The sequence below is a fragment of the Caloenas nicobarica genome, chromosome 1 (assembly GCF_036013445.1).
Source record: "Caloenas nicobarica isolate bCalNic1 chromosome 1, bCalNic1.hap1, whole genome shotgun sequence".
In the NCBI taxonomy this organism is placed as follows: domain Eukaryota; kingdom Metazoa; phylum Chordata; class Aves; order Columbiformes; family Columbidae; genus Caloenas; species Caloenas nicobarica.
Window position 1 is genome coordinate 214330861 of NC_088245.1, and position 23760 is coordinate 214354620.

General features: G+C 51.4%; 2 protein-coding genes across 4 annotated transcripts in view; one reads left to right on the plus strand and one right to left on the minus strand.

Moving 5' to 3' along the window:
* PPME1 (protein phosphatase methylesterase 1) overlaps nt 1-12661 on the plus strand; it is a 30037-nt gene extending 17376 nt beyond the window's left edge. The window contains exons 4-14 of the mRNA XM_065658517.1: nt 860-917; nt 1455-1506; nt 3026-3180; nt 4711-4801; nt 5196-5261; nt 5646-5781; nt 6556-6685; nt 7293-7337; nt 8313-8377; nt 9773-9840; nt 10473-12661. Of these exons, the coding sequence (XP_065514589.1) occupies nt 860-917; nt 1455-1506; nt 3026-3180; nt 4711-4801; nt 5196-5261; nt 5646-5781; nt 6556-6685; nt 7293-7337; nt 8313-8377; nt 9773-9840; nt 10473-10491 (885 nt within the window). The 3' untranslated portion in view covers nt 10492-12661. The remainder of the gene's footprint in view (nt 1-859; nt 918-1454; nt 1507-3025; nt 3181-4710; nt 4802-5195; nt 5262-5645; nt 5782-6555; nt 6686-7292; nt 7338-8312; nt 8378-9772; nt 9841-10472) is intronic.
* Nucleotides 12662-14308: 1647 nt separating this feature from the next.
* P4HA3 (prolyl 4-hydroxylase subunit alpha 3) lies at nt 14309-23599 on the minus strand. Of its 3 annotated transcripts, none has more exons than XM_065645684.1 (13): nt 23395-23599; nt 21844-21986; nt 21210-21430; nt 20010-20111; nt 19860-19911; nt 19528-19685; nt 19267-19443; nt 18551-18615; nt 18232-18391; nt 16953-17015; nt 16566-16634; nt 14649-14745; nt 14309-14511 (listed from the first exon to the last, which is right to left on the minus strand). In XM_065645684.1, the coding sequence occupies exons 1-13, from the start codon at nt 23595-23597 to the stop codon at nt 14441-14443; spliced, it is 1581 nt and encodes a 526-aa protein (XP_065501756.1). In that variant the 5' UTR covers nt 23598-23599; the 3' UTR covers nt 14309-14440. The 3 variants fall into 3 exon arrangements, with proteins under 3 accessions (XP_065501756.1, XP_065501748.1, XP_065501739.1); XM_065645676.1 differs by having other exon boundaries at nt 19267-19440; nt 20010-20159; XM_065645667.1 differs by having other exon boundaries at nt 20010-20159.
* Between the last annotated feature and the right edge of the window lie 161 nt (nt 23600-23760).

Genomic DNA, 23760 nt, shown 5'->3' on the forward strand with positions numbered 1-23760 from the left:
CCTATTTGGGTGAAATTCAGGGCACTGCAGAACTTCCCATTCTCTCACATCACGTTGAGGATCCTCTTTCCTCATTCCCTACTGACAATAATTTGATTTTTAGCAGCAGACTGCTCCTCTGACGCTTAACCTTTTAGATTGAGGTTTCAGGGTGTCTGTAGGGGCTCTAAAATATTAAATTGTGGACTCGGTGGGTCTGGGGAGAGCAACTACTCCAGTAATTGAATAGCTGAATAATCAAAATAAAAGGGCTGGGTGGCTTTTAATCTCTGCCCATTATGTCGGTGGTTCGGTTAAGAATCCCTCAACAAATTCCCCCACTCCTGCTGGGCTGTTATTTAAATAATCAATGGTTCCTTAACACAAAAGTCTTCCTTTCAACAAAGAACGCCGCTTAATCACTGCGATGCCTGAAATGTCTTAGGTAAATTGAGCTGTCAGGGACAAATAGAGCCATAATCAAAGATTCACTTGTTCCCCCTGGCCCCTTTGGATGAATCAATTTTTATACGTTTCAGCCTTCCTGTAAAATTCTGCTTTTTGAGAGCAGATTGAATGGGTGCTGCAAAGCGGCTGCTTCGTTTCCATGTCTGGTGTGCGGCCAGGGATGATTTTGTAACTGTAAAAATATGGATCTTTGGCTGATTAAGGGTAATTTATATGGAATATTCTTCCTCGACTTCTCTGACACCTCGTGCAATCCAGGTTCAACCGCTTTGTTGACAGCAGAAGGTTTTTGTTGCGCCATCCGAGCCTTTGCTGTTGTTTCAGGGAGCGCTTGATGCTATTTATCCTTTTGGAGACGAGCTGTGGCACTTTGCAAACGGTTTTATTACATTCTCTTTGTCCTTTCTTGCAGTCTGCAATCATTAACAGGATCCAGTGCAGGATCGTGGCTTTAGATCTCCGAGGCCACGGTAAGTGAGATAAATACATTGAAAATCACATAAGCACATTACACGCTCTTGTTTTTTAAAGGAGATGTAAGGAATCCTTCCCAAGATGACTAAGAAAGTGTCCTTAAGGCATTCCTATTTATTTTATTCAAAAGCAGGGGTGGAAAAGGAGCTTCTGCGGCTCTGCAACCACCTTGTCCGCCTTCGTGCGAGGGGCTGGTGGACTCATGGGCTTGTTCCTTCCTACATTCTGGCACCAATTTTCATAATTTCATATTTTCATAACCTACAGGTTGGTCTTTGCCATTAGAAATAAGTTCTGTTCTTTAGTTTTAAGATACATTGCAAATACGGAGCAGTTACGGGGAGCGTTTCCTACTCGTCGGCTAAAATGCAATAAAGTACCAACCGCTCCTATCAATTCTGGGTTTCTTAATTATTCGTGTTAACTGCAGGAGGCTTCGCTCTTAATTAGTGGGCCAAAAAGCTTTATACAGTTGCTGCTCCAAGTCTGAAGGTTTTCAGCTTATGTTGACTCAACTTTTTTTGTTCTTTCAGGGGAAACAAAAGTTAGGAATCCTGAAGATCTGTCTGCAGAGACTATGTCAAAGTAAGGACACTTACGCTCTCCAGTATTTTGCTTTTCACAAACCTTTATTTTCTTCCCTTGATTGAACAATAAACTACTTGAGGACATAAAACCTTCGTTCGGGGGAGCTGGAGGATTTAATTTCACGTGATTCTGGTAGTTATCCCTTCTTTTCCTTCCGTTTTGGGACAGTTGGAAATTTCTATTTGAAATTATAACTCTTCCAGCTGAGTCGGATTCCAAACCCGAGTCCCAACCTGCGATTTTTTTTTTTTTTCCCAAGCGTGGAGGGAGCTGCTTTTTCAAACCGCCACAACCTGCAAATCCCCCTCTTGACAAAGCTGTAGGAAAAGCAAAATACCCACCGCTGAGCACATTACGCTTATCCACATTTAGGACAAAAAGACCCTTTGCTGTGACTACAATTAAATCGCGGAGGATTTCATAACCTTAGGGTGAGCGAGTCTGCTGGGTTTGTTGCGGGGAGGCCATGTGTGAAATATATTCTGACTTCCATTGTGTCCCTTATCGCTGCTGTGTGTGGCTCATCGGGTCCCGATGTGTTATTGTCCCAAGGAAATAATTGTCCCTACGAAATAATTAGAATTTTTTTAGATCTAGAGCAGCGCTACCGTGGTGGGGGGAAACAAGTTGCCTTTTGTTTTTTAAACCTTTCTCTCCTTTTAGCAATGAGCTTGAAAGTTACTCCTGAATAACCTTTAAATGGGAGCCTTAATTAATAACAGGTTTTCATTTTTATTTTGATCAAACCCTCAAGCTCTGACAGAGCAAACAAGCTGGTCAGCCTTTTATTTTTAAATTTTTTTATCAGGTCTCCGGTTCCTCTGAATGGTTTTAGTCAGGAAAGCCAATCTGGGTGTCTTAAACTACAGTGCTCTTCAGCAGATTTTAATCATTATTTCTGCGATTATTTTGGTTTTTGTGAATCACACAAGCCAGATTTCACCTCTTGCAGCGACAGCTTCAATTTAGAGTAGGTGCCTTACAGAAAAGACGGGGAAATTACCCCTTGCCTTGTAGTATCTGTAGAATTTGAGTCTTTTTGCTTGTGCTCAGTGTTTTTTATCCTTGACTTGATCAAGGGGGCTCAGTTATTTTCCCTCTTTAATTGCAAAAGGTTTCTCCTTTCAGCAGAGTGAATTTCTTAGTCTACGCTTCCACACAAGAGGATTTGATGGATTTCTCACCTTTTATTTAAAATTCCTACTGGCTGATGTCAACGTAAAAGATTCTCTTCAGGGATTTCTGTTCAATGAGTGCTTTCTGTTAATAAAAAGGGAAATGACGCACTTGTTCAGGGAAGTATTGGCTTGAATGATTTCCTCAGTTAGCGCCTAGATGAAACAGCGGTAAGAAAATAAACTTATCTCTATTACCTTTGGGTTAAATGAGCGTACAGAGGGGGTTTGGAGCCGGACATCTCTCCTGAATCTGTTTTCTCCTCCCGTCGTACAAACCCGCTTCAGAAATGGATCCGGGTAGAGACACCGACCGTGCTTTTTTAATTTTGTTTTGGCAGAGATGTCGGCAACGTGGTGGAAGCTCTGTACGGGGACCTCCCGCCCCCCATCATGCTGATCGGGCACAGCATGGGGGGCGCCATCGCCGTCCACACGGCCGTCGCCAATTTGGTGCCGAGTTTGCTGGGTTTGTGCATGATCGACGTTGTGGAAGGTGAGTGTGTGTCGCTTTGGACGGGGGTTCTGTGCCCTTGGATGGGGTTCTGTGCCCTTGGACAGGGTGTCTGTCCCTTTGGATGTGGTTCTGTCTCCTCAAACAGGGTGTCTGTCCCCATGGACAGGGTTCTGTGCCCTCGAATGGTGGTTCTGTCCCCTTGGATAGGTGTCTGTGCCCTCGGGTAGGGTTCTGTGCCCTTGGACAGGGTGTCTGTCCCCCTGGGTAGGGTTCTGTCCCCTGAGATGGGGTGTTTGTCCCCTTGGGTAGGGTTCTGTGCCCTTGGATGTGGTTCTGTCTCCTTGGACAAGGTGTCTGTCCCCATGGACAGGGTTCTGTGCCCTCGAATGGTGGTTCCATCCCCTCGGACAGGATGTCTGTCCCCTTGAGTAGGGTTCTGTCCCCTGGGATGGAGTTCTGTCCCCTTGGATGGGATGTTGGTCCCCTTGGATGGGTTCTGTCCCCTTGGACAAGGTGTCTGTCCCCTTGGATGGCTTCTGTCCCCTTGAGTAGGGTTCTGTACCCTTGGGATGGGGTGTCTGTCCCCATGGACAGGGTTCTGTGCCCTCGAATGGTGGTTCCATTCCCTTGGACAGGGTGTCTGTCCCCTTGAGTAGGGTTCTGTCCCCTGAGATGGGACGTTGGTCCCCTTGGGTAGGGTTCTGTACCCCTGGATGTGGTTCTGTGCCCTTGGACAGGGTGTCTGTCCCCTTGGGTAGGGTTCTGTACCCCTGGGATGGGTTGTCTGTCCCCTTGGATGGGGTGTCTGTCCCCGTGGACAGGGTTCTGTGCCCTCGAATGGTGGTTCCATCCCCTTGGACAGGGTGTCTGTCCCCTTGGGTAGGGTTCTGTCCACTGGAATGGGACGTTGGTCCCCTTGGGTAGGGTTCTGTACCCCTGGATATGGTTCTGTGCCCTTGGACAGGGTGTCTGTCCCCTTGGATGGGTTCTGTCCCCTTGGGTAGGGTTCTGTACCCCTGGGATGGGGTTTCTGTCCCCTCGAATGGTGGTTCTGTCCCCTCAGATGGGTTCTGTCCTCTCGGATGAGGTTCTGTCTTCCACATTGATCTTTTTCTTTTATCCCCATATCCCTGAATCCAAAAAGTTTTCCCCAGTTTTTAAGCAATGCCAACCCCATCCTCCTGACAGCTGCTACCTACACAAAACTCTTTCTAGTGCGACCTCTCCTTTTTCTTTCCCCAAATGATCTGTTTACTATTTTCCCGATAATTTATTCGCAATACTTTCTTGTTAGTGGGAAGGAGGGTGACTTTTTCAATAACATACGGTGCTGATGAGCGGCTACTGCCTTCTCTTACTATCCGAAAGTCCTACCTGTTGAAATACTAATTTTCCAACGTGGGAGCACGTAGTAGGCTTAGAAATACTAAGTTTTACCTTCCTTAACTGCATTAAATCCCCAGTGAGCTCCAGCTCTCTCTGAGGGTGTTCCCTGGTAGCCAGTTCTGTATAGAGGGACGTGGCAATAATTTCATCAGATGCCATAAAGTCTAAAAACTTCTTTTTTAGGTACAGCCATGGACGCGTTGAACAGCATGCAGAACTTCTTAAGGAGTCGTCCCAAAACGTTCACGTCGCTTGAGAATGCCATCGAGTGGAGGTAACGAATAGTTTAGTCTCCAGAATCACTTGTCTTCGTAGCTTGACTCCCAAAGGAAACCAAGTTTATATATTATTTTATTTAGATTAATAGAAAGCCCAGGTCTGTTACCGATTACCCAACCTAATTTTTGACCTCTCCCTGCCATGAGGTGGGTATAACCCTATTACACCATTTCCCCATCAACAATTCTCCCCCATCTTTTAAATTCACAATTACAGTAACGGGGGGTTCAAAAAAATAAATAAGTCGACACGTAGCATGAGCCACTCTGAGAACAAGAGGTTTGGGGGTGATTTGGGGAAATCGTGAGCTCTAAAGGGCTTTTGTTCTGTTTCTGGGACTGATTCTGTTCAGTGACTATTCCTGTCCTGCCAATTTGTTTCTTTTCTAGTGTAAAAAGTGGACAAATCAGAAATCTTGAATCTGCCAGAGTTTCTATGGTCGGTCAAGTCAAACAGTAAGTGGGGTTTTTTTTGTTTTGTTTTTTTAAGCTCTTAAAATCATCTGTTTTACGGTACTTTTGCTACACAGCATAAATACACTTGAAAGTGAAAATTTCTTCTAGCAAATACAAAAATTCTTATCATTTGATCACGCTTGATATCGGCAAAGCCCTTAGAGAAAACCTGACCAAAATTTCGCCAGGGCAAAATCCACGGAGAGTTGTATTTTAAACAGTTAATTACTGCTTGTTTTGTCTGCCTTTCTGCACGGATTAAAAAAAAAAGTGGATTTTTTTAAAATTGGGGTTTTTTTGGTTTGGTTTTGTGTTTTGTTTTTTGGTGGTGTCGTTTTTTGTTTTGTTTCGGCAGGGAATCAGTTTCTGGTTTTATTTTTACAGGTGCGAAGGGGCTGCCAGTCCCGAATGTCCTAAAGCCATAGTGGAGGGTATTATTGAAGAAGAGGAGGAGGAGGATGAAGAGGATGAGGAAGGGGGAGGCTCTGTCAACAAAAGGAAGAAAGAAGATGACACAGAGGTAGGGAATTTCTCACTGTTTTTTCCACTTGGAAAATAAAAAACCTGCAAAAATAGCCACCAGTAGTTTTCCAAATCATTCAAAATATAAAAGGGAGCAACTCCAGGGACCGAAAACTTTATATCATAGAATCATTTTGGTCGGAAGAGACCCTTAAAATCATCGAATATCATGACTGTTGTTTTTCTTCTTTGTCTTATTTCACTGATTCTATCTTGGGCTGTTACTTGAAAACGTGTGTTTGGTTTTCTCTCCTGAGAAGCTCATGGATTTAGTGCACATGGCCTGAAACGGGACGTCTGGCCTGAATGCCAAACGCTCTTTTCTGGCTCTTTGTGGTATTTTTGTTCCTTTTGCAAGGCGCAGACACATTTGGGATGTCGGACAGGCAATTCCAAGCCAGGAACTTCAATTCCTCGAGCAAAATCGGTGTAGCTGCCTTAGCCCCTTGTACTTCTGTGTCACCTGCGAGCCAAATCTGAACATTCGGACAATCTGTGAGCTATTTGGACCAGGAAAAAATAGCAAATTGAGTGCGCTGAGAACTGCAGCCTCATCTTCATCTATAGGTGTAGCTCCTGCTGACTTTTTTCATCCCTACTTGTGTATTTTAACTGTGATTTGGAGAGAAATTCAGGAGCAAGGAGGGTCATCCCCTAGAAATGCATATTCCACCAGAGGGAGACAGTATTTTTAAAATATTGCCACCCTGAGTTAACTTTATTTCAGCTTTTGTACTGATCACTAATGCAGAGCTCTCTCTCCTCCCTGCAGACGAAGAAGGAGCATTTATACACGTGGCGAATTGAACTGGCAAAAACAGAAAAGTACTGGGATGGCTGGTTCAGGGGTTTATCGAACCTCTTCCTAAGCTGCCCGACTCCAAAGCTTTTGCTTTTAGCTGGTACGTGTCTCTTCCGGCCCTCTGTAGATTCAGTGGCTGTCGCTTCAGAGATGTCTCAGTTTTAATATTTAATTTTAATATTTTAGAGAACAGGGCCAGCGTTTGGCTGAGGTCTCCGAGACCAGCAGATCTGTGTCTTGCACCTTGACGTTTCTACGCATCTGGAAATATCATAAAGCCGTTAATTTGATATACTGTGGCATACTGTGTGTTGCTGCTCTTGGGTGGGTGTTTTACTTGGGTGATGTGGGAGAAGAGCGAACAAGACAGATCCAGGCTGCCCTTCAGCCTTCGCAACTGTATTTTCCAACAGAATTATCGATGCTCTAGAGCCAGCCGTTGGCCCTTTTTGTGCCCTGATAGGAAATTAAGTGTGTAACCAAGATAAATACCATTTTAAGTAGCGGGGAAGGATGTGTTCTTGCATTTTTGCTTGGGATTATTTCCTGTCACTTTTCTCTCTTGAGGTTCAGCAGTGAAAAGTCCTGGCGGGCATCAAAAATAATGTTTCTTTTGAGTTTTTCAAGCCAAACGTCTCCTTCAAAACGTCGAGTAAAGCCCTGCTTAGACAGTCACGTTCTCTCTGGCTTTTCTCCGATGATTGTAGGTGTCGACAGACTGGATAAAGATCTAACAATTGGACAGATGCAAGGTAAATATTGAATATTGTTACTCTATCCTAACCGTGATGCTCTTTTTGGACGATCACCCGTTGCTATGGATACACAAAACCAGAGTTAGCTGGAATGGCCTCTTACCAGGTGCCGTTTATATTGAAACAAATGTACTTTGAAGAACTTGTCCCTCCCAAAGTGTTCTCTGACTGTCTGTGGTTGTGGCAAAGGTGGAGAAGTTGAGAAGAAGGTTGAATTAGAAATTGTGAAGAGCTGTTGCTGTGGTTTTTGTTCAGTCCTAGTGCTCAATATTTCCAGTGATGGGGCTGCCACACTTTTCTTGGGTTAGAAGGATTGTCTGAGGGGGTTTCTTTCCAATCGTTTTTTTCCCTTTCTAATTGAATCCCTGATGTTCCAAGCTATATAACACTTGGGAGCATCCAAAACTGTCTGGTTTCCCGGTATTTCTGGCAGACATCAGACCAAGATTCAGCATCTGCAGTAATGGTTTGGGTTTGTTGTTGTTTTCTTCTTTTTTTTTAATTTTACCCATTGCAGCTTCATTAATTTCCAGAGCAACCAGCACTGGAAAGCAGCATTGGGTGGCAGGATAAATATTATCTTAAGGTAGATCTGATAACGGTTCCAACTCTGAAAGGTAATCTCACCTGCGTCGAGAAGCTCTAAGATGTTTAGTTTAATTTTTAATTCCTGGGACCCTGCTCTAATTACACCTGGGGAAGATGAATTAAGCAGCTGGTTCTTGCTTGTGTTGGAAACAGTTGCTTTAGACTCTTGTTCCTTCCCGGTCCCTCTTTGCCCAATACATTTAGTGAGGTTTGTTTGTAAAGAACGTGAGACCCTTTTTCAAAGAGTTCCTAAATTCCCAGTGCATTTACGGGTGTTGTGTCCGATGTTTCCTGCGTACACAAGAACCTCTTGCCTAAACCGCTGCTGTTAGAAATCCAAACGGCTTGAAAAGCCGCTCCAGTGATGCCTCTGTCGATCCGCAGGGAAGTTTCAGATGCAGGTCCTCCCGCAGTGCGGCCACGCGGTCCATGAAGATGCTCCAGACAAGGTGAGCCCCACCGTGGGGTTGAAGCTAAAGAAATAAATCACTGCGTTCACAGCTTAAATGTTGAATCACAGGATGGCTGGGGTTGAAGGGACATCTGTAGATCCCCCAGTCCAACCCACCTGCTAATGCAGGATCACCAGAGCAGATCACGCAGGATCCCAGGCGGGTTTGAATGTCTCCAGAGTAGGAGACTCCACAGCCGCTCTGGGCAGCCTGGTCCAGGCTCTGGCACCTCCCAGCAAAGAAGTTTCTCCTCATGTTCAGATGGACCCTCCTGTGTTCCAGTCTGTGCCCGTTGCCCCTCACCCTGGCGCTGGGCACCACTGAACAGAGTCTGCTCCATCCTCTGACACCCACCCTGAGATATTGAGCCCATTGATCAGATCCCTCTCAGCTTCTCTTACAATACTTATACTTCAGGGGCAATTTTTGCATGATGTCTTACCTGATTATTCACAAAACAGCTTGGATTTGTAAGCTGACTGGAAAGCCTGGCCTAAGGTGTTGTGTGACACAGAGCTTGGCTTGGTCACCGATTTAAGTCCCAGACTAGCGGTGACAGGACTAACTCGTACCGCGTGGGACGCGGATTTATCCCCTTCCTCGTGAAGTTCTCCGCTCTCCCTTGGCCTAAGCTGCAGGTTTTGGGGTTGGTCCATGTTTTGCTGAGCTGGATGGCTCGTATTTTCCGAACACAACCCAAATGTTAGTGAAACAGCTCACAGACCGACGGAGCTGCGTGCTGCCGAAATCGCTGTCCAGACAGAAGCAGGAATGTGGTGCAGCCGGTGGAGCCTGTGGTCGGAAACGCCTCTGGTTTTAAAACTTGTTCTACGCTGACCGCTGTGAATGTAAAGCTCGGCCTTTCTGTGCTTCGCTTTACCCATCTCAAATAGGGATTTTTATCTATACTGACTTCTTACACTGTTCTTTTTAATATAAATTCTAAGCAGTGTTATTACTGTCAGGTGAATATCTTGATTTATTCTTTACAGGAATAACTTGCTTGGTGATTTCACCAGACCTTTTTTACCCTCTAAACGTATGCATTGTTTTAAGAATTCCTGAAAAAGCCAGTGAAAAAGTTCTCTCTCTGTTCTTGATTGTGTGGTCAGTGTCAGAGTAACGGTGGAAGTATGTAGTTCCTTCTTTTATCTATTAATATATTTAACTAGTTTGGTTTAATATTAAATATTTAATACATTAAATATGCTTAATTTATATTTAATATAAGCCTGTTATACAGAACTCTTAGTTTTAAAGGAGCAAACTTGACAAGAGGGTCCTGAGGACACGACCTGTTGTTGGAAATGCTGCAGGCTTTGAAAACGACTGGATTTCTCATTATCTTCGTGTCCCTTTAAATTCTGCCTGATATTTTCTTTTTTCCTTCAGGTTGCTGAAGCTGTTGCGACATTCCTGATCCGTCACAGGTTTACAGAGCCCATCGGTGGATTCCAGTGGTAAGGCCCTGCGGGTGCTCGAGCTCTTGCTTTGCAATATTTAGTTTAAATAGCATTTAATTGAAGTAACCAAGGCCCTGCGTTTTGGAAACAACTTGCACCACGCTTCTTCAGCCAAGAAATACCGATGAGATTAGACAGGTAGAGCTGTTTGCTTCACTTTGCCGACTTTCCGCACTTATCTCTCGTTTTTTTCCTATCAAAATGAACTGTAGAAGCCCGACCTCCTCAATCAGCGGTGAGAGTGGGTTGTGGCTGATAAGACTGATCAGAAAAAACTCACAAAGTCTTAGTTCCAGTACTAAAGCTAAAAGCTAAACCAATGCTTAGACCTCGGAGAAGGTGCTGATCTAATTCTGAGAGATGATCCCAAAATAAGCAGGTTTTTTAAGCAGTGCCGAAAAGTCTTCCTGCTTTTAGCTAAGAATTCTTCACCAAAAAGCTTTTGTGCTTCTCGCCATTACGTGGCTTACAAGTTATTGTCGAAAGCACTGATGCTGATTTTAACCTTCACGATAGATTCTTGTTTGGATAATCAACTAAATTTAGGGTGTCGCGGAGTCAAATACCTGCAGAGAACACCTTGATTTTCAACGTGCGACTTTTCCTTCCCTCTCCTTTTTCCCTCCCAGCGTGTTTCCTGCTTGTTAATACCCTGGTGTTCTCCGGCACTGAGTCCTGTTGTAAATAAACTGCACCAGAGGCCACTGTGATGTATCCATCTCCTTTCATCCCTCCAGTTGAGCAGCAGTGAGAAGTTGGTGTGAGATTCATCCCTTTAGAACTAGTTCTCCAGAATGTTTTAAGCGCTTAAGGACTTCCTCGCTGGGAAGCAGCTTCTACTAAAGACTGTGAAAAGCTCTTCAGGCCCTCGGGAGTGGGTTCCTCTTCTGCCACGAGGAAAAAACCTCCTGAAATCCCGACTAAGTCGATCATCAAACCGATCTCCATCGATTCTCAGGCTTTTCTTGGACCCAACCGCGAAGGGGCCCTTGGCCGTCCAGGTCCACCGAGGGTATCGCAGCGTAGCCGAAGGCTTCAGGATTTCTCTGTGGAATCGTCTAATCGTCTTCAAAGTGCCCCTTAGGTTTGTTTTTTAATATACGTATTTATTTCCCCAAAAGCAGACGAGGAATCGGCTTGGTTGGGAGCTCAGGTTTCGTCTCGCCGGTGCCGGCCTTACGGGTTAAGCTGCGGGAAGAGCCTAAATGCAACTTTACCGGGCAGGAAACTAAAACAAAAAGGCGAGGGGGGACCGTGAGCTCCGTTTCCGAGTCTTGCAGCTTTCTTATTACTTTTTTCAAGTTCTCAATGCAAAAAAATAGCCTGGATCTGTGCTTGCGTTTATGGGGAAGGCCCAAGACCAGCAGTTGCAACATGATCAACAGGCCGTACTTGTCTGTTTGGCCATTTTTTGCCCCTGGAACGTGTTTATTCTTCCCTTCTTGTCGCTGCTACACACAACTGAGCAGAGATCAGCGCCTTCTGGATGAAAAAAAAATGCAAAAAGCGCTGTAGATCAAAGCCTGGAAGAGCTTGGAGTCAGCCCTGATGCCGACGCAGACGCGTGAGCAGCTGCCGTCACGTTTTGCTCCCCCCGGTATTTGGAGGAAAGACCTTGTTTCCACCATCGCTTTCTCGATGGTTTCACTGCCTGCCTTCCGTATTTCCTTGTCGTAGTTACGCGGAGAGCTTTCCTTCAGGGTTAAATTCCCCACAGACCGTTCGTCAGATCGCTGTCACCTAAGAATCACTCTTGAGTGTAAGAGCAGAAACATTTTGGAGCCATTTTCCTCAATATTTTGCCAGTGGATGTCTGAATTTTTTTTTTTTAATTGCTTTACGTCCATCACCCTTTGCTGTATGATGAAAGCAGTATTTTAACGCTGTTTTGCTGAGGCAAAATCCTGGTTTGGGCCTGATTCGAGAGCTGTGATTTGCATCCGTGCGTGTGTCCTGTGACAAAAGCCGTCGTGAATTTGAGAGGTACAGGTGGGGAGACGGCGTGAAGAGCTTGGCAAAGCCTGGCTTAACGTCGGCGTTTACCCTGCTGGAGAAGCCGCTCGTCTCCTCTGATTAATTCACATGTGAGCTCTGGACACGGCAGTCGTGGCTTTGCTCCGTGTCCCTTCTCCGACACATTCGGGTGGAAAAAAGCCTGAATTAGGGACAAAAAAGCCTCGTTCCCGTGATTCTCCGCCCTCCTGGCACTTTGGCCATCGACACTCACGTATTCAAAGAGTAATTACTGGTGCCCCCTCCGTAAGTTAATTAATCTCATCAGTTTACCGTGACCTCAATGTAGCGTCCACCCCGTTTCAGTTGCCGATGGATTCACTGGATCTTCAGTAGCTGAGATGCAAAATAGCTTTTTTTTTTTTCCCCAGCTGTATCCTGAAAATTGGCACAATTCTCGGTCCTTTCCAGACGATTCCTGTGTTCAAATTGTTAGAAATTAAATAATATCAGCGTGTGTGTGTGTCCAGAGTCTCTCTTCACGGGGTAGTTCAGCATGTGCCTGTTGTCTTATTCATGAATGATCCCGGTAACATCACATTCCTCTGTGTTCGAGTCACTCGGAGGACCTGGCTCGGAGTGATTCATTGCGGTAACTCCTCGCGTTTGCCTCTCCTGTTATCATTTTCTTTTACAGTTTGTGAAATCTTAAAAAATGCAGAAGAAAATCGGGTTTGTACCCTGCAGAAGCACCGCTGGGAAAACGAACGACTGTTTCCGAATCCCGTGGGCTCCCCGGAATTCTATTTTGTTGTTAACGTTTGAGAAGTGAGTGGAAAAAAAAAAAATAATAATAAATATTTCAACAGCCTGTTTAATGTGGCGTCGCTCTGTGCCAATGAGAAGAGGTTCGGGGCCTCGTGCATGTCGTGCTGGCTTCAAAAATAATTCAAAAATAAAGGTGACGACAGGGACAGGAGCACTAGCGTGGGGTGGGCGGAGGGGAATTCCTCTCGGCTGCGTGGAGCCGCAGACATTTTTTGAGACCGCGCTTCTGTCTGAAAAATATTAATGCTCCTGTGGCGGTTTCTTCTCCTTTTTTGGGAAGCTCCAGGCAGAGATAAATGGTATTTAGGGGAAAGGATGGCACACTTCATGGTGAAAGTCGCTGCAGAGAGAAGAAATGTTCTTTTCGACTCGTAAAAAATGGGGAGATTTTGAAAATCCCCGCCTCCGCTGGCAGCTTTTCACTGGGGTTTTTTACAGCCCGCGGCATTTTACTGTCTCCGTAAAAGCAGAGAAGCAGGAGGAGGCTCTCTGGGTTGGAACGCCGCTTCTCATTATTTAGAAATCTCTTTTTTCGAGCCTCGTCTTTTGCGTTTTCACCCTGCCCTGCTCCAGATGGGCAGTGGGTGGGAGACGATACCAAAGCCAATGGAGAATAGCGATGCTCATCAAGACTGGAGGTTGAGGTTGGATCTTGGGAAGAATTTCTTCCCCAAGGGGCTGTGGGGCATTGGAACAGGCTCCCCAGGGCAGTGCTGGGGTCACCATCCCTGGAGGGGTTGGAAATACACAGATGAGGTTCTCAGGCCATGGGGCAGTGCCAGGGCTGGGGGAACGGTTGGACTCGACGAGCTTGAGGGGCTTTTCCAACCCAAACGATCCTGTGATTCTGTGATCCAACCATTCCTTGTCCAGCCCAATCCTCGGGTTTTTCCTGTGACTCACAGAAGCCTCTCGTCATCCCAAATATTCCCCCGTCCCCTCTCTACTTTTCGAGCTGATGCTGTAGCCACAGCTTTTCCTTTTTCCCCTCCTCCCCCTGCCCGATGGTTTCCACATGTCCACAAACATCTGAAAACAATAAACGGCGGCGCTCAGGCTGTTGAGGAGCCCGGGCTGCGTTGGTTCATCTGTTTTAAAACACCCTGAGTACTGGGGTGTTTTTTCTTACCTGAAGAGCAGAATTTGGGGGGGAAATTGCTTGGAAATTGGGAAGAATTTGACAAAAAAAGCCCCAAAGTGTTCCTATCGCATCCTCCCGCTGCTCCCTGCCCAAATTCTGCTCATCGCTTGTGCACACTGAAGGGTTAATCCGAGGGTGGATAAACACAGACACGGGGTAATAAATACACGTTTTTGAACCCAAAACGAGCGAGAAAAAAATCCAGCTGCAAAATCAGGCCGAAGATGCACCAGGCACTGCGGCAGGCTTGTCCGATTAAGGATCGTGCAGTGTCTTCGCTCTGGTTCTTGATGGTCATTGTGTTCACTCTGAAGCCTACTGATTACCCTAGAGATGCCACATCACTTAACTACCGCTTCTTTTAGGAGAAAGACTTAATCTAAGGCTGGAGGAGGGGGCTTGAGGGCCCGTTTAGGGACCAGGTTGGAATCAGGGGTGTGGGGACACAGACACAACCACCCCCCCACGTCACCCCGTTGGGTACCACGCCAAGATATTTCCCCCAGACTCCAGTTTCGTGTCTTTTGGACTTTATTTTCACCGGATACGACCATACCCGAGCAAGCGCCACCACTAGCACCCCGTGCCACCACCACCACCAGCAGCCTTGGTGACACACTGTGCCGCGGTGGCTTTGTCACCCGTGAGTGCCACATCCTTGAGCCCCACGGTGGCTCAGTCCTGGGGGTCGATGCCGCATGGCCGCCGAAACTCCTGCCCGTGCTCATGGATCCACTTATTTGCCACTGGAAAGGACAAGGACGAGGACGCCCCGTCTACTCCTGTCCCCCGCTCAATACTGGTGGCGTTTTTCCCCGTTATTCGTGATTTTTTCTGGGTTTCCTCCCACCCCGTGTCACCCTGGGGTGACACTGTGTCTCACCCCACTTGTCCCCGGCCAGGACGGGGCAGCCGGCGTGCAGGGTGTCCCCGTCACCGTCCCCGTTCCGCCGCAGGTTCCACCAGAAGAGAGCGGCGTTCTGCGGAGCAGAGAGAGGGGTCAGAACCCCAAAACAGAGCCGGGAGCCCTAGAATTGGGCTTTGGAACCCCAAAAATAGAGCCTGGAACGCCAGAATTGGGGTTTGGAACGCCAGAATTGGGGTTTGGAACTCCAAAATTGGGATTTGGAGCCCTGAGGCTGGAGTTTGACACCCCTAAAACAGAGCCAGGAACCCCAGAATTGGGGTTAAACACCCTAAAACAGAGCCGGGAGCCCCAGGACGGGGGTTTGGAACCCCCAAAATAGAATTGGGAAGCCAGAGATGAAGGTTTGGCACACCTAAAATAGAGCGAGGAGCCCTAGAATTTGGGTTTGGAGCCCCAAAACAGGGCTGGGAACCCTTAGGTTGGGGTTTGGCAGCCCTAAAACAGAGCTGGGAGCCTCAGAATTGGGGTTTGGAGCCCTGGGGTTGGGAACCCCCGAGGCAGAGCCAGGAACCTCAGAATTGAGGTTGGACACCCCTAAATGGAGCCAGGAGCCCTAGAATTGGGGTTTGGCACCCCTAAAACAAAGCCTGGAACCCCAGAATTGGGATTTGGAACCCAAAATAGAGCTGGGACCTGCATGGCTGGGGCTTGACACCCCAAAACAATGCTAGGAGCTCCACAATTGGGGAGCTAGGATAGCAAAATTGGGGTTCAGAACCCCAAAATGAAGCTGGGAACCCTGGGGTTGGGGTTTGGCACCCCTAAAACAGAGCTGGGAGCCCTAGAACAGGGGTTTGGAACCCCTAAAACAGAGCCAGAAGCCCCAGAATTGGGGTTTGGTACCCCTAAAATAGAGCCAGAAGCCCCACAAATGGGGTTAGGCACCCCAAAATAGAGCCAAGAAGCCCAGAATTAGGGTTTGGAGCCCCAAAACAGAGCTGGGAGCTCTGGGGTTGGAGCTTGACACCCCAAAACAATGCTAGGAACTCCACAATTGGGGTTAGACACCCCAAAATAGAGCCGGGAACCCCAAAATTGAGGTTTGGAACCCCAAAATAGAGCCAGGAACCCCAGAATTGGGGTTTGGCACCCCTAAAACAGAACCAGGAGCCCCAGAATTGGGGTTTGGAGCCCTGGGGTTGGGGTTTGACACCCCAAAACAATATTAGGAGCCCCAAAATTGGGGTTAGACACCCCAAAACAGAGCCAGGAGCACTAGAATTGGGGGTTGGAACCCCCAAACCGGAGCCAGCAGCCCCAGAATTTGGGTTTGGAGCCCCAAAACAGAGCTGGGAACGCTCAGGTTGGAGGCTTTGCACCCTAAAAAAGAGCCAGGAGCCCCAAATTTCTAATTTGGCACCCCAAAATAGAGCTGGGAGCCCTGGTTTGGCACCCCTAAACCACAGCTGGGAGTGCTGGGACTGGGGTTTGGCACCCCTAAAATAGAGCCAGGAGCCCCAGAATTGGGGTTTGGGACCCCAAAACAGATCAGGGAGCCCCAAGGTTGGCGTTTGACACCCCAAAATGGAGATGGGAGCCTGGGGTTGGGGTTCGACACCCCGAAACAGAGCTGGGAGCCCCGAGGTTGGCGTTTGACACCCCAAAATGGAGATGGGAGCCTGGGGTTGGGGTTTGACACCCCAAAACAGATCAGGGAGCCCAGGGTTGGGGTTTGACCTTCACATTGGGGTTTGACACCTCCAAAATAGATCTGGGAGCCCTGGGGTTGGGGTTTGACCTTCACGTTGGGGTTTGACACCCCAAAACAGATCAGGGAGCCCCGGGGCTGGGGTTTGGCACCACCCTGCGAGCGATGAGACGCGACAGACCGGTGTCCCCCACTTCCCCGCGACCCGTGCGGGTCCTTCTCACCTTCACCACGGGCACGCTGAGGTTGGCGTGGATGAAGGCGGTGGAGCCACCAGCCTCCACTGCGCTCAGCTGGCAAAAGGAGCAAAAAATATGAGCCCTTCCCCCGCCCCAACTCCCCCCACCTCCCCTGCGATGTGGCTGTTTGCACGGGGAAACTGAGGCACGGAACCTCCCTCGGTCCCCCTGCAGCGTTTCCCTCAACGTGGCTCTTAAATATTCCTTTTGTCATTTCGAAAATTCAAGGTGTCGCTTAACACCCTGCTGTGCTCTGGTTTAGGGCTGTCCTCACCCGGCTCGAGCCCCGTTCACTCTGAACCCTACTGATGACCACACAGGTGCAGTCTCTCCGTGCCCAGAACTTGGAAGGGGCTGGGGGACGGGACTCACGTAGATCATGACCGTGGCGATCCTGTTGCCCGACTTCATTCTGTACAGGGGGCTCTTCCTGGACTGCCCCAAGAAGATGAGGAGGTGGTGGGGATGGTCAGTCTCGTGGGGACAGTCATGGCCGGGCCTGGAGGCACCTCAGGCCCTACCAGAGCTGGTGGCTCTGAGCTGCCCCCAGGGAAATCTCGCCCTCTCCCGTCTTTCCTCTCCCTCCCTCCTTCTTTCTTTCCTCCCTCCCTTCCCAGGAACATCCCAGGGATCACTGTGGAGACCCCCCCAGGGACCTTCTCTCCAGGGAACCATCTCAGGAGCATCATGGGGACCACCCCAAGGTCCATGTTCAGGGACATCTGAGGGACCAGCCCAGGGAACAGCCCAGGAACCACCCAGGGACCTTCTCCTCAAGGAACCATCTCAGGAGCATCGTGGGGACCACCCCAGGGTCCGTCTCCAGGGACATCTGAGGGACCAGCCCAGGAACCACCCCAGGGACCACCTTGACCACCATCCCAGGGATCACCATGGGGACCACCCCAGGGTCCATCTCCAGGGACATCTGAAGGACCAGCCCAGGAACAACCCCAGGGCTCCCTGTGGGCACCATCCTGGGGATCACCATGGGGACAACCCCAAGGTCCTCCTCTGGGGACATCTGAGGGACCAGCCCGGAGACCACCCCAAAGACCACTCGAGGGTCCACCTCTAGGGACATCTGAGGGGGACTACACCAAAGAGCACCGCAGAGACCACCCCAGGGACCCCCATGGGCACCATCCCTGAATCACCATGGGGACCATCCTGGGACCATCCAGAGACCTTCCCTAAGCAACCATCCCAGGGACCATCCCAGGGTCCACCTCCAGGGACATCTGAGGGAGACCACCCCAAAGAGCACCCCAGGGACCCCCCCTTGGGCAACATCCCAGTGATCACCACGGGGACCACCCCAGGGACCATCAGGGACCTTCCCCCAGGCAACCATCCCAGGGACCGCCCCAGGGTCCACCTCCAGGAACATCTGAGGGACCATCCCAGAGATCTCCAAGAATATCTGAGGGACCATCCCAGAGATCACCTCAAAGACCAACCCAGGGACCATTTCCAAGAACATCCCAGTGTCCACCCCGGAGACCACTCTGGTGGCCATCTCAAAGACCACCCCAGGATCACACCAAGACCACCCCAGGAACCATCCCATGATCACTCCAAGGACCACCCCAAATGCACCAGAGGACCCACCCTGGCCACCACCCCACGACCACCCCAGCAGCTCCCTGACCGTGGCGTGGTCGAAGTGTGGCTCGTAGTGGCCTCCCAACCCGTAGTTGACCACCTGCAGGTACTCGGCGTAGGGTGGGCGCAGGTCCAGGCCGGTGACGGCGGCCATGCGCTTCTCCAACGTCCGCACCACCGGGTGGGCTGTGTCCTTCAGCCACGCACTGTGGGAGCATCCCCACCTTCAGCCCCCCCAAAGCCACCTGTGGCCGGTGGCACTGCTGGGTGTGGAGGACCCAGGTGTCCCCAGCTCAGCTTTGTTGGTGGCAATGGGGCCATGGTGGTCCCGCTGGCTGGAGGATAAGGGATGGGGTGGTTCCTACCTCTTGCTTATCCGATACTCGGCTTTCTGCTGCTTCTCCCCAGAGGCGACCACAGATCTCTGCAGCTGGAGGACACATGGTGGGGGGGGATGTTGCTGCAGATGGGGACCCCCAACACCAAGTAGGGACCTCACTTTGGGTCAAAATTGGGGGGGTTATACCAACTGGTGGCCAAAGATCCCCACGCCAAGGTGAGTCACGGAGGTGATGGAAACAGTTGGAGCCAACATAGTTGAGTGGCACCAAGTCGAGCCTGGCTGGGAAGGGGTGTAGGTGCATGCATGGACTTGGTTTCTCCACAAAATCTTTTGGAGGAGCTCATGTGGACCTAAGCTGGGCTCACCCTCCTCAGGATCTTGCTGCAGAAGGCTTTGGCTAAGCCCTGGCTTAAAACCCCTCCTGTCTGCATCCTCAGGGTGGTCTATCCTGAACCACCAGCTCTTCATAGAATCACAGGATGGTTTGGGTTGAAGGACCTTCCCAGCTCCCCCAGTGCCCCCCCTGCCATGAGCAGGGACATCTGCACCAGCTCAGGTTGCTCAGAGCCCCGTCCAGCCTGGCCTGGGATGTCTCCAGGGATGGTTCAGCCACCACCTCTCTGGCCAACCTGGGCCAGGCTCTCACCACCCGCAATGTAAAACATCCCTTCCTCAAGTCTAGCTCTCGGGGCACCTTCCCCTAGAACAGGGACATCCCTGGGGACGGGGACGGCTCACCCAAGGACCTGCCAACCCCTTGATGGTCTCAGCTTCAACATCGCTCACGAAATCGTGGTACAAAGCCACGTAGGGTCGGATCTGGACCATCTCCTTCTTGGCAGGCTGCAGCAGGAGGTAGGGGCTGCCGTTGGTCTCGTAGGAGCACCCAAGTTGTGGGAGGTGCTCCAGGGCCTGCTGGGGAGAGAGAGAGGACCAAGGAGGACATGAGAGGGTGGACAGTGGTGTGGTGGGGGACCGTGGCACCCCTGCCAGCCCCACCTGCCCCCCCGGGCGCTGGCACAGCTCCTCATAGGCGTCGCGGTTCTGCAGGCGGGTGCCGTTGGGGCGTCGCAGGGGTTCGGTGCTCGTCACTGTCCCCGTCTCCAGCAGCTTCTCGTACTTGGCCACGTTCCTCACCACCCTTTGGTTACTGGGGTCTGCCGGAGAGGTGGTGTCACCCAAAAACGCCGCGTCCCCATCACCCGCCCTCGCCCTTCCCTGCCATCGGTCCCTGGAGAATTAAATCCATGTGGGGGCAAGAAATGGGGCGAAGGAGGCTGGTGATGGGGACACACCACAACATTTCCCCTCCTCCTGGTTGCCCCACGTACCATAGTGGAGAAACTCCCTGGAGAGGCTCAAGGCGTGGGAGATATTTCCAGCCTGGATGGGGGAAGCAGAGAGACCATGAGCATCCCCCTGCCCACGGTTCGGCTCCACTAGGCACCGGGGTGGTGGGGATGGGACTCAATGGGCTGTACCATGAAGTAGGAGAAGGCGAGATGGTCCAGAGCATCCTCCAGGCTGCTCCGGTCCTCGGGGTTCCAGCTGCCGTAGGAGAGGCGGAAGAGTCCAACGGCCTCCTCCAGCCACGCGATGGAGTGGTAGTAGTCACCCGTGTCATAGGCCACCTGCGAGGGAGCCTGGCCTGCATGCTGTCCCCACCCTGTCCCACCCCATCCCACCAAATGCCCACCCCCATCCTCATCATTTTACACTGGTGAGAGCCTGGCCCAGGTTGGCCGGAGAGGTGGTGGATGAAGCATCCCTGGAGACAACCCAGGCCAGGCTGGACGGGGCTCTGAGCAACCTGAGCTGGTGCAGATGTCCCTGCTCATGGCAGGGGTGGCACTGGATGAGCTTTGAAGGTCCTTTCCAACCCAAACTATTCTATGATTCTATGACTCTATGCTCCTCACCCCATCCTGACCCATCCCATCCTACCCCCATGACCATCTTCATCCCAATTCCACCCCCTATCCCCGCCCACTCTGTCCCATCACATCCCATCCCATCCCATCCATCTCCATGCCGTGTCATCCCATTCCAATTCCCACCCATCCTGTTCCATCACATCCTGTCGCTTTCCCATTCCCATTCCCACCCCCTTTCCCTGCCGCACCATCTCCATTCTGTCCCATTTCTTCCTGTCCCATCCCCATCCATCCTGCTCCATCCCTATCTCTATCTCCATCATCTCCATCTCCTTCTCCACGTCCACCTCCAACCTCATCTCTACCTCCATCTCCATCTGCATCTCCACCTCCACCTCCATCCCCATCTCCACCTCCATCTCCATCACCACCTCCATCATCTCCATCCCCATCTCCCCACCCTCCACCTCCATCTCATCCCATTCCATCCTATCCCACTCCATTCCACCCCATGCTCTAAACCTCCACCCCAGCTCTGCAGTGACACTCAGAGGACTCTGCCCCAAACCAAACCCTCTATCAAAGCACCCAAATCCCCTCCCCGGGATTTATGGACCCACTTTTCACCCCAACCTGCGGCCAACCCCGTACCCAACTGGGATGCTGGGGCAGGAGGTCTCCCCCAGGCCACCTGCTTGGCTCTTCCCTTCCATGAGCGAGGAAGTAGCAAGAAGCCCCATAATTTGGGCAAGAGCATCACCCCAGGCTGGAAAAGCTTTGGAGGGGTCTGTTGGGCATGACCCTCACCTTGCCCACATGGAAGAGGTCATCAGCAGAGAGGGACACGCGCTGGCCGGGGCTGTAGAGGGGTGGGCGGCCAGAGCCAGCGTGTTGGAAGACACCGTTGGCCATGCCCTTGACACTGAGTGCATAGACATCCTGCAGCCGCATCAGTGCCCGGGCAGCCCCGTCCAGGTCCTCAGCTCCAGGCAGCTCCTGCTCCATCTCCTTGAAGGCATCATGGAGAGCTGAGGGTGGGTAGAAACATGGAATCATAGAATAGTTTGGGTTGGAAGGGACATTCAAGGGTCATCTAGTCCAACCTCAAATGGGGGTAGTGGGGCGCATGGAGGGGGATTAATGAGCTTTTGGGATGCGGTCACTATTATCAGCCCTCCTCCATCCTCTGGGACCAACATGCTGCTCCTCCACCCATTCTTTCGCTCTTCCACCCATTCTCCTGCTCTACCACCCATTCTTCTGTTCCACCACCCATTCTTCTGCTCCATCACCCATTCTCCTGTTCCATCACCCATTCTCCTGTTCCTCTATCCATTCTCCTGCTCTACCACCTGTTCTCCTGCTCCTCCACCCAGTCCCAACCATGTCCTGGCTCTCCACAGTGACTGAGAGGACACGCTGCCATGCATCCCCCCCATACCCTGGGTGTTCTCAGTGGCCTCATCACTGTAGATGACATTGGGCCAGTCAGAGTGGAGACGCTTGATGAGGCTGAAGGCCAACAAGGGGTTGTCCACCGAGGCCTCAGGGTCCTGGTGCAGCGCCTGGACCTTCTCATAAAACCTACAAAGCACCCACCGGGTGACACTTGGAGTGATGCTCCTGGGTGGTGATGCCACTGGGATGGGGTTTGAGCCTCCCATAGTTGGGCAGCTTTGCCCCAGCATCCACTTTTTGGCCAAGCCAAAGGTAGGGAAACCTCATCAAAGTTGGTGGAACCCCATCCCTGACGGGGTGGGGATGGCCTGTGTGTTGGTGATGCCATGACCCACATCCCAGGTCCTCAGCCCAGAGTTGGGATGACCATGTCCCCCTCCTGGGAAACAGCTGGGGGGCAGGGACGGTGTCTGGGCTGTGCTCTCCACCCACCCACGATACCCAAGACAAAGGTAGAGAAATCCCACCAAGGTTGGTGGAACCCCATCCTTGGTGGGTATGTGAGGATGGCCTGTGCCTTGAGGGTGCTGTGACCCACGTCCCCTTCTGGGACATGGCTGGGGTGGGTGTGGACAGTGTCTGGGCCATGCTCCCCACCCATGGCACCCCAGTGTCCACTTTTTGGCCAAGCCAGAGGTGCAGAAACCCCATCAAAGTTGGAGAAGCTCCATCAAGGTTGGAAGAACCCCATCTCCGGTGGGTATGTGGGGATGGCATGTGCCTTGAGGATGCCGTGACACATATCCTCCTCCAAGAACAGGGCCTTGGGGGGTACGCACAGTGTGCGGACCATGCTCCCATCCACCCACAATATCCCAGAGTCCACTTTTTTGGCTGAGCCAGAGGTGTAGAAACCCCATCAAGGCTGGTGGAACCCCATCTCTGGTGGGGATGGCCCACGCCATGACCCACATCCCCAGTCCCCAGTGTCCACATTTTGGCCAAGCCAAAGGTAGGGAAACCTCTCATCAAGGTTGGTGGAACCCCATCCCTGGTGTGTGCGTGGGGATGGCATGTGCCTTGAGGATGCCACGACCCTCTGTCCCCACTCCCCAGCTTAGGGTTTGGGGGACCACATCCCCCTCCTGGGACATGGCTGGGGGGTGTGGACAGCGTCCGGGCCATGCTCCCCATCCACCCACGGTACCCCAAGATTCACATTTTGCTCAAGCCAGAGGTGCAGAAACCCCATCAAGGTTGGGGAACCCCATCAAGCCTGGTGGAACCCCGTCCCTAGCGGGGATGCCCCTGTTCCTTGAGGATGCCGTGACGCACGTCCCCAGCCCAGGGACATGCCCCACGTCCCCGGTCCCCTCCTGGGACATGGCTGGGGAGGGGTATGCACAGTGTCCACGAGCACCCCCAAAAAACTGAGTGCTGGAGGGGATGGGGGGGGTTGATTAACCCCCTCCCTGCCAGGGCAGCACCCACCCTTGGGCCAGGGGGGTGCCTAAAGCGGGGCGGGGGGATGCTCGCAGTGCCGGGTGGGTGTCCCCACGCGTGTCCCCGTCCCGGGGATTGGGGGGGGCGGTACCTGGCGAGGCGGCGGAGGCGGCCGCGCTCCTCCCGCAGGTACCCGCGGAGCCGGCGGAGCAGGCGGCCCTCGGAGCCCAGCGCCCTCCGGACACTCGCCATGGCCGTGTAGGTCTCGGCTGGGCTCGGGGGGGGACACAGCAGGACCAGCAGCACCCCCAGAGCCAGAGCCCCCCATCCGGCCCCCGCACCCGGCCCCCGCATCCAGCCGCTGCCGCCGGGAGAGGCCGGGGGGGGCGGGGAGGCCCCGCCTTGGGGGTGGGGGGGAGATAAAGGGGGGTCGGACCCGGATCCGCCACGCTGGCTGGGGGGGGGGGGGCGTGGTGCTGCTGGTCCCCGCGTCCTGGTTGTCCCCATCGCAGCCTGG